Source organism: Aricia agestis, chromosome 7 (genome assembly GCF_905147365.1).
Source record: "Aricia agestis chromosome 7, ilAriAges1.1, whole genome shotgun sequence".
NCBI lineage: Eukaryota > Metazoa > Arthropoda > Insecta > Lepidoptera > Lycaenidae > Aricia > Aricia agestis.
Genome location: NC_056412.1, coordinates 17,777,322 through 17,790,840, shown reverse-complemented (window position 1 = coordinate 17,790,840; position 13,519 = coordinate 17,777,322). Strand labels below are relative to the sequence as shown.

Sequence of the window (13,519 nt, the reverse complement as noted above, 5' to 3'; positions counted from 1 at the left end):
CATTCGGGAATAAAAACGAATGTTTTCGACAAAGTTTGTGTATTTTAAAACTTTAACAATAACAAAATAAGATTATTCAATTAAGAATGTACGAATAATGATTATATTATTGAGGAACAAATTACATACTCTATAGACTCGAAAGTAACCAACCCAAATTATAGAAAAAATATAGAGAAATAGCATAATCACAGGTTCTATTATAAACGAATATAACACAAATGGGGCATTCATATATAACAGTCATTATAAAAATAGTAAATTTAATTAATTTTGCAATGTCGGCACAGTTCTATGCTAAGGTTGAATGAACAGAAACAACATTGTATAATCATCACATAATTATATTATAAAATGATTTAATTACAATAAACAGAATAAGTATCATAATGTACCTATCACTACGAACAACTTACATTACGCAAAAGCGGACAGGATGTACTCTTTTCATATTTACATTTTGTACATTGAGCGCTCGATTCTTTCGTCGTAATACTAGTACGTCCTTCGCGTCGCTAACGATACCGTCGACAATAAATAGTTGGGGGAGGGGCGACGAGCGGAGCTGGGGGGAGGGGAGACGGGGGAGGGGTGAAGGGCGAGGCGCGGGCCGCGATAGCTTATATATTACAGAGCGGCGCCGTGCTAGCGCTATATACACTACAACTGCTCGACGAACTTGGTGAGCTGGTCCTGCGGCGTCATGGCGGGCAGCTGGTCCTCGGGCGGCGGGAGGGGCACGGGCGGCGCCGGCGACTGCCGCATCATCAGCAGCTCGGAGGGCGTGGGCGGGCGCGGCGAGGGCGTGGCGGGCGGCGACCGCTGCAGCACGCCCGTCGCGCCCACGCCGCCGCCGCCGAAGTAGCGCGCCGCGAGCCGCGGGGGCGCGCCGCCGCTCGCGTACGCGCCACGCATGCCCATCATGCCGCCGCCCGCGACGCCCACCCCACCCACCCCGCCCACGCCGGGCGCGCCTTGCTTGAACCAGCCGCCGGGCCCGCCGCCGCTCACGCCGGACATTCCACTCACGCCACCGATGCCGCCGATGCCCACGCCGGGCACGCCGCCGACGCCGCCCACGTTGCCGACCCCAGACACTCCTCCCACCTGATAAGACAAGCGTATGGTTAGCTATATAATATATATTTTGAAATAAAAGTCTACAATTTTTAAGTGGCACATAAAATAAAATGTTTAACATAAGTCGTGTAAGAGGTCTTTTAGATCGATTTATGAATTCGGTTTTTGCCGTGTTGGCTACCCACATACCTGAGTCTGCTGAGGTAGCATGGGGTGCATCTGTTGGAGCCTCTGCTGCTGCTGCGGTTGCATCATGTGCTGCAGCTGCGGCTGCTGCTGCGGAACGCCGCCGCCGAGGCCGACGTTCACGTTGCCCACGCCCACGCCGCCCACGTTGCCCACGTTGGCGACGCCCACGTTCCCCACGCCCACGCCGACGCCGGCATTCGCATGCTGCTGGTTCTGGGCATTCTGCTAACAATAAGGAAACATGTTGTATACTTAGTTATTCTTGGGGCACGGCACAACTTATAAAACGTAGTAACGTTTCGCTCAGTAATAAACGTAACAAATAGGTACTAGTTACTACACGTCCACAATAAGTACAAGTCTCGACATCCGCGATAAGTATAAAACGCTAACGTACTCAAGTGATTTACATTTGAATAGCTCCGCGATGAATATCTTACCTGTGCCCTTTGCTTGATGAACGCCGCCATCAAGGGGGGGTTTGACTTGAGTATCTGTAGTATCTCCTGTTGCTGGTTGTGACTGGACGGCGAGCGCAGCGTCGCCATAAGCTGCTGCAGCGCCTTCTGGTGCATCTGAGGTTGCGCCTGCTGCTGCTGCGGCGCCGGTTGTCGTTGCTGTATATTTCATTTATATATTAATATGTGAAGCGAACGAGTGCTTTTTTCGAAAAATGCGCAGATGGAGGAAAAGTTTACAATATACAACAAATAAAACTATTGGAACGAAGTTCCTTATCGCGCGTTGCGAAAGGGGGCTAGACGGAAAAAGTTGTAACGACACGACATTTTTTGACCGACACTTTTTGCCACAGCTGTCTGTATCCACCGCATGTCCCGTGAAGTGCATCCGCACTTCACGGGACATGCGGTATCTGTCTTGATCTATGTCTGTACTTTTTGCTATAGTTGTAAGCCGTGCGGCGTGCGCATGTTTCTATGTCTATCTCTCTCTCTCATAGAAAGCAAGCCAGTTGTTCTTTTTTTTTTTTGGAACGAAGTTAAAAATAAATAATATAACTTCGTTCCATCCGGGTGTCCCTTAAGTTTTTATTAATTTTATTTTTATATGAAGGTGTGGCGAATCCCTTTTTTAGGGTTCCGTAGCCAAATGGCAAAAACGAACCCTTATAGATTCGTTATGTCTGTCTGTCTGTCTGTCCGTCTGTATGTCACAGCCACTTTTCTCCGAAACTATAAGAGCTATACTATTGAAACTTGGTAAGTAGATGTAGTCTGTGAACCGCTTTAAGATTTAGATGCAAAAATGGAAAATTATTAAAAATTTTAGGGGTCCCCATAGATACCTGAAACAATTTTTTTTTTTCATCTAACCTATGCGTGAGGGGATAGGTCTTCAAAAATCATATTGAGGTTTCTTATATCATTTTTTTCTAACCTGAATAGTTTGCGAGAGAGACTCTTCCAAATTGGTAAAATGTGTGTCCCCCCCCCCCCCTCTAACTTCTAAAGTAGGTGCATGATAAGTCTAAAAAAAATATATGATGTACATTACTACAAAAACTACCAACGAAAATTGGTTCGAACGAGATCTATCCAGTAGTTTTTTTTTATACGTCATTAATTGTAAATCTTAATTTAACTTTCATTAAATCAACTGATATATGAAAATTAATCAAAAACCTCTTAATTTCATAAAAATAAACCTTATTGCTGCTGCGGAACCCTTCATGGGCGAGTCCCCATTATAATACTTTAACAAAACAAACATTACGCATGTTATCATCAAGATTAGATAAACCCAGCATTCATTTATAAAATATGCGCTATAATTTTCTATTTTCTATAATTTTCTGTGATAGTTAAAATGTCTTTTTACTTTTACGCAGATGGGGCACCTACGTAATTTGGTCGCGTTACGTCAAACCCAGCTGACAGATCACAATAATTAAAATTGAATTGACATGATCCGACCAAATGACCTGATTCTGTCAACTGCCTTTGGGATATTTAATTACCTGCGGATGTTGGGGCTGGTGCTGCTGGTGTTGCGGGTGTTGGGGATGGGGGTGCTGCGGGTGCGCGTGGTGCGGCAGCCGCGCGTGGTGCTGGGCGTGGTGCAGCGGCGGCGGCTGGGGGCGGAACCGCGCGCCCCAGTCCGGCCGCGCGCCGCCCGGCGGCCCCATCGCCGCCTGCTTGCCGTACGACGGCGCCGTCTGCTGCCGCGCCGCCTCCTCGTGCACCTGCGGGGTAGGGGTAACGGGTTCGATATAAACGCACCTCTCATATCACTGTAGCTTTGAATCAATCGATCGTGATTTATTTGGTGAACGCATCTCTACCTCTGTGGTATTTTTATTAACATGTTTAAGTTCAAAATTCTTAATTTTTTGAGCTTAATATCCATCAAACTAAATAGATATCTATCGAACTAAAATACGGTGATGTTAGTGCCCACCTGCTGTAAAACTTTCTGCACGTTCTGCGGTAGGGGATGCGCGGCGGGCTTGGCGGGCGGGGGCGAGGCGAGCGCGGGCGCGGGGGGTGAGGCGCCGCCGCCCATGCCGCCGCGCGTGTTCATGGCCGCCATGCGCCGGCGCAGCAGCTGCTGCTGTTGCACGCGCTGCTGGACCTGCTGCTGCTTCAGCTTCTGCTTGATGCTGCTGCAGAACGGCACCGAGCACTTGGTCTCCGTACAGTGCTTGGCGTGGTAGCAGCACAGCGCGATCAGCTGCTTGCATATCGGGCAGTCGCCCTTCGTCTTGCGCTTGCAGACCTTGGTGTGGGTGACGACGCGCTTCATCTTCTGGCACGAGGGCAGGCGGCAGTTGGCGTCGCGGCACTGGCACGCGTGCACCAGGGACTGGATGCAGCGCTGGATGGAGAGCTTGCGAGCCTCCTGCGGGTTGGCCTGCTTCATGTCGCCGGGGGAGGAGCTGACGTCGAGGTCGAGGCCGAGCTTCTCCATCTTGTGGGGGTGGCCCTCCTTCTCGTAGCAGGGCACACAGAGGTCGAAGTCGTCGCAGACGGTGCAGTGGTAGCGGGTCTCGACGTGCGACTTGCAGCTGTTGCACGTGTACACGAACTTGTCGGTGCCCTGGTTGTGCAGCTCGTACAACATGCACAGCGTGGAGAAGCGCGCGCGCCGCATCGACGAGAACTCGTAATGGCGGTCGCGCGCCATCGTGAGGAAAGCGTCGCGCCCGTCCATCAGGTCGCAGTTCACCAGCGGGTCCGGGTCTTGGATCGGCTGCGAGGAACATCTACTGTTTAGCACTACACTCGCGACTATTTATAAACTGTTATAATATGTGTATGAAAATTATGTTGTATGTATATGTTTAATACACACACACTAGTATATATTTCGAACAATTGTAAAAAGACAAAAAATGACTTACCGCTAAGCTGGCGGCAGACTGCGCGGAATGTAGCCTTATCACGAAGAACACCTCCTTGTGTTTCTCCATCGTCGCGAATATCTTCGCGCTGAGATCGCTCCCCTGCTGCTGGTCGCTCTGCTTCTTGCTGTTCTTCCTCTGGGCGGCCTTGGATTTGTTCGACTTCTTCGCCTTCTTCTGTCCCTTCTTCTTCCCGTCCGGCCCTTGTTCGTTCTCTTCGGACGACTGGAAGATCTAAAAGTTAGAGGTATTCTCTCATATTTGCACCCACGATACGACGGGATGATATGGAGAATGACGTGAAATGAAAACACAGAACGCTCCGCAAATCTTATGCACTTTTGCTTACGCGTATGAATAGAAAAAGGAACAAAAATAAGTAAATAAATATAAGTCAAAGTAACATGGATGGCATGAGATGAAATACTGACCACTGCCTCCGCGGCCTCGGCCTGCTTCCGCTTCTCCTCCTCCTCCTGGTCCAGCTCCTTGATGGACTCCTCCAGCACGTTGGGCCAGAAGTCGCCCTCGAAGTAAGGCAGCTCGGCCGCCGACGAGATATTGTCCTCCATCGCTTGCTTGAGAATGTCTTTGTAGTCCAAGATTATCCTCTCTATTATGCCCTTGTCTAGCATCTTCTTGTACCACTCCTGCAACCGTTTGGGCTTCGGTATCTTCTGGTCGGGCGGATGGCAGTGGAATATGTAGTCGTCGCCCTCGGAGGGGGGACAGGCCCAGATGTGGGCCATGGTGTAGCCCAGTTGCTTAGCGTAATCTAAGTAGCCTAATATAATCTCGTGGTACGCGGCCGTCCTATATTGCTTGGGTTGGAAGAAGTGTACCGAGTCTAAGTACGCTATGTACACCCGCCTCGTGTTCGGCGAGGGACTTTCGCTACCGTACTCCTGAAATAAAAAAATAAAAATAAATACTCAACTAACGCTATCGAAAATTCCTCGCAAAAAAAGGCAATTGCATAATACAGCGTATTCTTATGTGTACTCAAATAAGTTACAAGTCAACATGCAACACATCTTGGTAATATGGCGAAAGTCACTCCAGAATTTAACGAACCACGGGATTAAGTTGAAATTTTATAAATAATTCTCATGTAGGTTGAGTTATAATTCTGGATCACATAATCAATCTAAATTTCTTTTCATGCCTCGTCATGGAAGGAAATCAATTAATTTTATATCAACTCAACACAAACTTGGGCAAGTGCAGCCCCGGATTTATATATAGGCCTTTATAGGCCACGGTCTGGGGGCGGCAGCGTCCATAGAGCCCCTACAGATTACGTACAAGGGGCGGCGGAAATAAAGTGGCCTACTCATATAAAATATGAATTCGGCACTGGGCAAGTGGACCATGTAAAAAGAGTTAGACAATAAGAATACAACCCTTACCTGCACATGCATTCCAAAGAAACAAACATCAGTTCCGTCCACCTCCTCGAAGGCGAACAATGCTTTGGCCCGGTAGGGGAACTCGCTGCTCAACTCCCGCGACTGGACGAACCTCGATCTCATGCCCGGTTTCACTTCGACCACCTAAAACAATATGTATCAATCAATCGATCATTCGTTTCAGTCAGTTGACGGATCTACGTCATTTGGTTGAATTATGTCAACTAACCCCGTGTTCCATTTGATGTTAAAAACGATCAAAACGCTCAAAATGCCTCCTATTTTGAGCGTTTCGATCGTTTTTAAGATGACCTATTTTCAATATCTCTCGTCCTTGGTGTAGGACGAGAGATATTGAAAATAGGTATTTGAAAATGTATTGCTGTCTCACCAATCTCAAGTCTCCCACCGCAGAGCGCGATAGAGACAACACGACAAAAGTTCTAATAAAAGAACAGACAATCTTCGATTCGTTGTCCGCTGATTCCTTCTCCAAAACTTAACCGATTTAAGTACTTTTTTCATTAAGAATTAAAGCAAGGCTAATCAAGGCTTGAGCTGTGTTCCTATGTTTTATTTTTTTTGTATATTCTAGCCAGTTTTGTTTTCTGGGTGTTTGAACACAGAGGAAAATTTGGCCATTTTTTTGGGTTTTTGGACGTTCTTATCTTTTTTAATAATAAAATTATGAAAAAAAAGAAAACATAAGGACATGCTAATGGTGGCCATAGATATTCAGGAAAAAAATCATAACTCTACCGGCATTATCCGGGGAGGAAACAAGGGACAACGTTTGTATGGCAAAACGGCGGTGTGGACTGTAGACTCCTCTTAATATCAAATGGAACGCGGGGTTAATTTAAGTCGTCATCTGCCGGCTGGGTTTGACATAGCTCGACCAAACTACGTAGCACAGTGTACGGAGGAGACGAAAAATCGGAAATTTTCTATTTTCTTCAATTATTATTTTCTTCAATTAGTAGAACACCCGCGTGTCAATTCCAAATAGTTTTGATGCTACGAGCTACCAAAGTTTAGCGCTTTTTTGCGGCCCGGAAGGGAAAAATCCATATTTCTCCAAAACTTTAAAGTAATAAATAAAATTTTGTATACCACCTGAAAGCATATTAAATAAGGCATATTTCAAGCTTTTTTCCTGATTCGCCGTATCAATATTTTACTAACAATATAATAATTTTCATTTTTAGCTTTTTTTTTTTATCCAAAACTAAACAAAAGATGCAATCGACAATATGGAAAAATTAATGATATACAAGCATTCTATACGCACAAAAAAAATCACCTGTGAGATCCGTTGACTACCACTGCTAAATCAATTTATTTAATTTACAAACTTAATTGTCAACAAGGTTATCAAACGACGCAATGCTGTATTAAGTATATTTTGTAGTCTTTTTGTATTCGCGTGACCATCACTTACCTTGATTTTTTAAAATAAATACTAGAAATAATATTAATTGTTTGAAGTATTACGAACTGACATCCGACTTATTTTTGATAATTTTAAATATACTCATTAAAAGCGTATATAACCTTAATACTATAAATGTTAATATATTATGTGACTATTTCTATTGCATTATTGACAGCCATCCATTGAAAGACGTATGGTGGCAGCCCTAGCATAGGATTTCACGATCAAATATCTCCAGTTGTAAACGGATCTTACAGGTGATTTTTTTGTGCGTATAGAATGCTTGTATACCTTTAATTTGTCGATATTTTCGATTGCATCTTTTGTTTGGTTTTGGATTAAAAAAATAAAAACCTAAAAATGAAAACTATTTTATTGTAGGTAAAATATCGACACAGCAGATCAGGAAAAAAGCTTGAAATATACCTTATTTAATAGGTTTTCAGGTGGAATACAAAATTTTATTTATTACGTGAAAATTTTGGAGGTTTTTTTTATGAAATAAGGGGGCAAGCGAGCAAACGGGTCACCTGATGGAAAGCAACTTCCGTCGCCCATGGACACTCGCAGCATCAGAAGAGCTGCGGGTGCGTTGCCGGCCTTTTAAGAGGGAATAGGGTAATAGGGGAGGGTAGAGATGGGAAGGGAATAGGGGAGGGTAGGGAAGGGAATAGGGTAGGGGATCGGGCCTCCGGTAAACTCACTCACTCGGCGAAACACAGCGTAAGCGCTGTTTCACGCCGGTTTAGGTAGGAGGTATATGGATTTTTCGCTTCCGGGCCGTAAAAAATCGCTAAACTTTGGTAGCTCGTAGAATAAAAACTATTGCGAATTGACACGCAGGTGTTCCACTCTCGCATTCATAATATTAATGCCCATTCAAAATTGAAGAAAAAAGAAAATTTCCGATTTTTCGTCTCCTCCGTACACTGTGCGTAGTTCCACCATCTGCCTATGAATCAACTTCTTGATTTTTTCTGGTAAAGTTTATGCTTTGAATAGTACTGGGTAATGTTGTGAAGATAGACCAAAAGCGCTATAGTTTGTGCGTTTTATGATGATATGCGTGACACATTATAATTGACAATAGTAGTGAAGTTACCTAACAAAAATTAATCGATAGTTTAAAAATATCGAATCAGTTCGTAAAGGAATTGCAATCGAAATTATCGATTTCGTACTGACATTTCAGTGGTGCCGGCGATTTAAGATGGCCGCCCTTTTTTATCGATTTGATTTCGATTCAACAGAGTCAATCTCTATTGACATATGTTCCGTTTTATGCATATGACATTTTTTAAATGTTTTCGTAACAATAATTTTATACTCCTATTTCACAGTTAATATTTATATTTTTTATTAATATGTTAGCATTTAGCATCTTTTCATTTTTATTCATTTATAATTATAGGAAACATTTGTTTACAAAAACAAATGTATTATACAAATATGGAATATAATTTATTACATTTTGATATTTTTTGTTTTCTTGTAAAAAAAAAACCCATAGCAAGGAACATGAAAACTGTCACCCATATCATCTTAGAACGCACAAACTATTGTGAATAAAGTCAAGAAATTTCGGAAAATGAACGTAAAAAATATTTTAAATATATTCAAATAATAGGTTATTGAATGAATATTTGTTGAAATAAATATAGTTTAAAAATTTTCAGAAAACTCAGATTATATTAAAAAAAGAACATCAAAACTTGGGTAAAATTGTAACAAAGAAACAATGTCTTGGTTATACAAGACTTATCAAGTTTCAGTTTTCAAGTTTTAAGACAAAGAAATTTGACCTTTACAATCTCATGTCGAACATGAACCTACAAGCAAAATAGCGTATTCAGTAGTTTAACATCATCCAAATCATGTTACATAAGAATTTACTTAATAGTTACATACTACAAGATTCAACAAAATAAATTCGTTGTCATTGAATGCAAACTTTTAAGTGTGACAAAATCATAAAACATGTTCTTACCTTGTCCGAAGAAGCGACCACCCTAATGTGCACCTCACCGACACCAGCTTCTTTCTTCTTAAGGAAATTATTGACTCTCGTCTCAATGTAAATGCCTAGCTTAGAAGTGGGCAGTCTCTTAGCACTAAACTTGTTCTCTTTCCGCTTAGCCCCCTTCTTCTTCAAACAGTTATCACAGCAGAAGCCCTGGGGCCAGATGTTGTCGTGGTGCAGCACACATATCTGGTGTTGCTTCCGTCCGCAGTCCATGCAGTGAACGAACGGCTCTTGCTCAAGATGATCGTTCTTCATCTCTTTGAATTGATCCTTTTTGATCTCACTGAAAAATGTTCGTAGTTTCAATATATGTGCAAGAGGAACGTGTCACCATACTTTAGTAAATTATGTGTTTCACAAAACGAGTCAATCTTGTTTCTCAATCAACTGCAATTTACTTTAATGATCAGATCAATATTTTTTTAAATTTATTGATGCCGTAGTCCATGATAGGAGCTGTGACCATCCATAAATATCTTCTTTTCTTTATGTTCAATGTTATTAAATTTATAATGAAATAAGAAGTATACTCACGTCTGTGGTTGTAGCGGATCGTCACCCAGCGTCACGGTGTCCCCTTGTATATCGTTGAAGCATTTCTGGCAGAAGGTGTATCTATCGGACACAACCCCATATGCTTTTAGACTGTATCGCACAATCCGAGTAGCAAGTGTTGTGAAGCGTGACAGGAACGTTTGTGCAGGCAAGGACGTGCGTGGAGGGCGAAAACAAATTTAGTAAGCAATGAGAACATAAAATAGGATTAGTTAGAGACAGACGGGCCGCTAGCGGTGACGGCACAGGCTCATCTCAACCAATTATCAGATCGCCAGAAATATACAAAAACACCATGCGGATACAAACGCAAGTTTAATGTGATTAGTGCCAAATCTTTGGAAATTAGAATTTTTTATTAAGGTCCACTTACGCCAGTTGATGAGATTAGGGTCGATTGTTCAATCGCCTTTTACCTAAAGAATAAATATGACACTTTGACATTTTGTTCATATAAAATCTGTCAAAACGCCAAATTTATTCCAGTAATAAAATTTATCTGATGATTGAAAATTAGCCCTAAATATCATGTTATTTCTTTCGTTTGTGTATACAAAGGAAAGATTTTTTAACACAGGACTACCAATAATCCAGATTGGCATAAGTGAGCCTAGGAAATTAGGGATGTGATTGCACACAGCACAACACACATAAACCTAGCTCTTCATAGTGTTTTTTATATTTCTGGTCAGACTTTATTCAACATCAAGTTCAAATTTTGAAAGTGTTGCGTAGATTTTGCACGATGAGAGTTGGTACCCACTATAAATTTGATACGCATGTTAAAATCAAGGCGGTTTTGGATAAGGTAAGATTCGGAATTTACTCTTGTCGTCTCATAGGCAAGAACCCCACAGACATAGATCAAGATAGATACTGCATGTGTATGTACTTCGCGTGCCATATCGCGTTCATAAACGACGAGCGATGCTCGTCTTTCGAAAGTCTGTTCTTTAGTCTGCGCTGCACCGTTCGGAAATCGGATTGAAAAAATGCCTAATTGTGGTGTATAGAGATGTAGAAATTCGAATAGAAACGTTGATAATGTTAGATAATGGACACATTTCTTATCATCAGTACGTCACAGTAAGTAGGAAAAAAGTGGTACGTTCGTTTTTATACAAATGGAAGGACATGCGGTATGTATCTTTATCTATGTCTGTGAGAAACCCTATCTAGTCTTAATGTTACACAACACAACTAAACTATAATAGCTGTCAATAAGAACTTTGTATTAATTTCAAATAAGTAACAAACATACACTTTATTGTATAATTATACACAATATGTTTATAAATACGCAATATCAGTTTTTAAGCCACATTTGCGTATTTTACAGTTTTTATCTTTTTTCCACTTTCAAACAATAATTTTGTTTTCAGTTCTTAATGCTGTCAAGCTATCTTGAACAAGCCTATTCTAAGATATTTTATTTCGACATTATTTTCCATTGCAAATAATGTAATAGGCATAACTAAACCCCATTAAAATCCCGTGACTCCCCCTTAATATTTCAACCTGCGTATCTGTTATTAATTATTATAGTAGCAGGGCTCGGAACCGGTATTTTTTAAATCAGGTTAAAACGCTCTTTAACCAGGTTTTTGGATAAGTGTTCGCTCGGAGCGAAACCGAGATGCGAACGGTATTGCTTCTGAAATTAACCTGGTTAATTCCTCGCGGAAAATAACTAGTGCAGTGATATCTTCTATGCCTTTTTAGTGCACCATCTAATAGCCAATAGGCCAAAACTTGTTTATTTGTTTTGAATGTGTGGACAATCATGGGTGAGGGTGGTGGTGTGTGTGTGTGGGCGGGGCGAACACATAATCGCGCGGTTCCAACCGGTATTTTGAGCAGGAGCAGTTTCATTTTGCTCTTTGAACATAACCATTAACCAGGAATAATTTCGGTCCGTTAAGAGCGAAATCGAAATGAAAACGCTCTTTTGGGAATGTATGGCGTTTCTAACAAACAGGATCGCGAAGATTAACTAGGTTTCCGAGTCCTGCATAGTAGTGAGCAAAATCTACGCTTATATCGCCTGTGCCTGGAGCCTCGACATTAGTAATGTGATGGTCTGGCAGCACTACAAGCGACAGTTGTTATATGACATAAGGACATGAAGTCACAAACATCACCAAACATCAAAAATGTCTAAATTATTGTGCAGTCATTTTGCAATTTTAATCGACTTTAAAAAGAGAAGGAGTTCAATGGTCGGCTGTTTATATATAAATCTATATTTAACATGGTATCAGTACTTATGATTCCAGGCCATCCAACGGCAAAGTGGTATATCAAACAATTTGGCTTTTGGAGTTTTGACGAATCAGAACGCGTTTGTCGTTGGTTTGACCATTACAATACCATTTTGTACTTTTATTATATGGAGACTGCATCAAAACCGTATCGGAAATTAATGTTGGATTAAAATAGCAGAATAGGTGCTCAGGAATCTAGACATTGTTTCAGAAATGTGCCATCTAGACTAAACTGTGTTTATATGGCTTTGAGATAATGTGTCCATCAATGTACCATCGAGGAAGTTGATTCCTATGCAATTGACAGACCAACGTTATTTGGTCGAATATGTCAATTCAATGCTAATTGTGATCTGTCAGCTGGGTTTGACGTAACACAACAAAACTACTTAGGTCCCCGATTTGCATAGGAATCAACTTCTCTGATAGTACATTTTCACATCAATATCTTGTAATTTGTGTTTGTCTATTAAAATTAAATTTTTATACTTGGCTTGAATATACTTTCCATCATTATCTAATATCTTTCTACTAGAACAAGGCCTGTTAGCTGTTACAGAAATATGAGGGCGTTCGCTGCGTTGAGAGTGTGCCCGTCGCAGGAGGCCGCGCCTTGCGTCTCAACGCAGTGCTGCTCTATCGGATGACATGAAACAAGCACGCCTCGCGGGTCCGCGCCGGGCGCACACTTAACGCAGGGAACGTCCTGATAGATGTAATAGAGGCCGGCCATAGGCGGACCGCATCTTGTAGTCGCAACCGACTGCAAAATGCGGTCGCCACACGGCGATCTGCAGTTTTCATACTAAATTCTTATCCTCATAATAATAGAGAGGTCGGTGCAAATTTCAACACGACCGCTCTATAGCAGTCGGTCCCGACTGCAACTTGCGGTCCGTCTATGGCAAGTCTAAGAGGCCAGTTAGCTAGACACTCTTTAGTATAACAAATATTAAGCCTATAACACTGACCTGTTTTGGTAGCTGAAGTATTTAGCGTCTCGGGGTATAGTGCAGAGCTGCTTGCCGTAGCAGCACAGCACTTGAGGGTTGAAGGTGTACTTTCTACCGCAGCAGTAGCCCAGACTCTGCATCACCGGATCTATCTCCACTTCGAACACCTCAGAGAGCTGAAAAGAAACAGTCATGAGTGTTGTGTCGTTATAGAAATAGAGATAAACTATTTAAGAGTGCTCACAGACGA

The 13,519-nt window shown here is 42.2% G+C and overlaps 1 protein-coding gene across 1 annotated transcript in view; it reads right to left on the bottom strand.

The window, feature by feature from the left end:
• Positions 1 to 326: 326 nt before the first annotated feature.
• Positions 327 to 13,519, bottom strand: part of LOC121729122 (CREB-binding protein-like) — a 16,759-nt gene continuing 3,566 nt past the window's right edge. The window contains exons 7-17 of the mRNA XM_042117508.1: positions 13,288 to 13,445; positions 10,032 to 10,142; positions 9,462 to 9,780; positions 6,040 to 6,183; positions 5,062 to 5,535; positions 4,631 to 4,864; positions 3,688 to 4,479; positions 3,248 to 3,472; positions 1,710 to 1,886; positions 1,270 to 1,491; positions 327 to 1,107 (exon numbers count right to left, since the gene is read on the bottom strand). Of these exons, the coding sequence (XP_041973442.1) occupies positions 661 to 1,107; positions 1,270 to 1,491; positions 1,710 to 1,886; positions 3,248 to 3,472; positions 3,688 to 4,479; positions 4,631 to 4,864; positions 5,062 to 5,535; positions 6,040 to 6,183; positions 9,462 to 9,780; positions 10,032 to 10,142; positions 13,288 to 13,445 (3,303 nt within the window). The 3' untranslated portion in view covers positions 327 to 660. The remainder of the gene's footprint in view (positions 1,108 to 1,269; positions 1,492 to 1,709; positions 1,887 to 3,247; positions 3,473 to 3,687; positions 4,480 to 4,630; positions 4,865 to 5,061; positions 5,536 to 6,039; positions 6,184 to 9,461; positions 9,781 to 10,031; positions 10,143 to 13,287; positions 13,446 to 13,519) is intronic.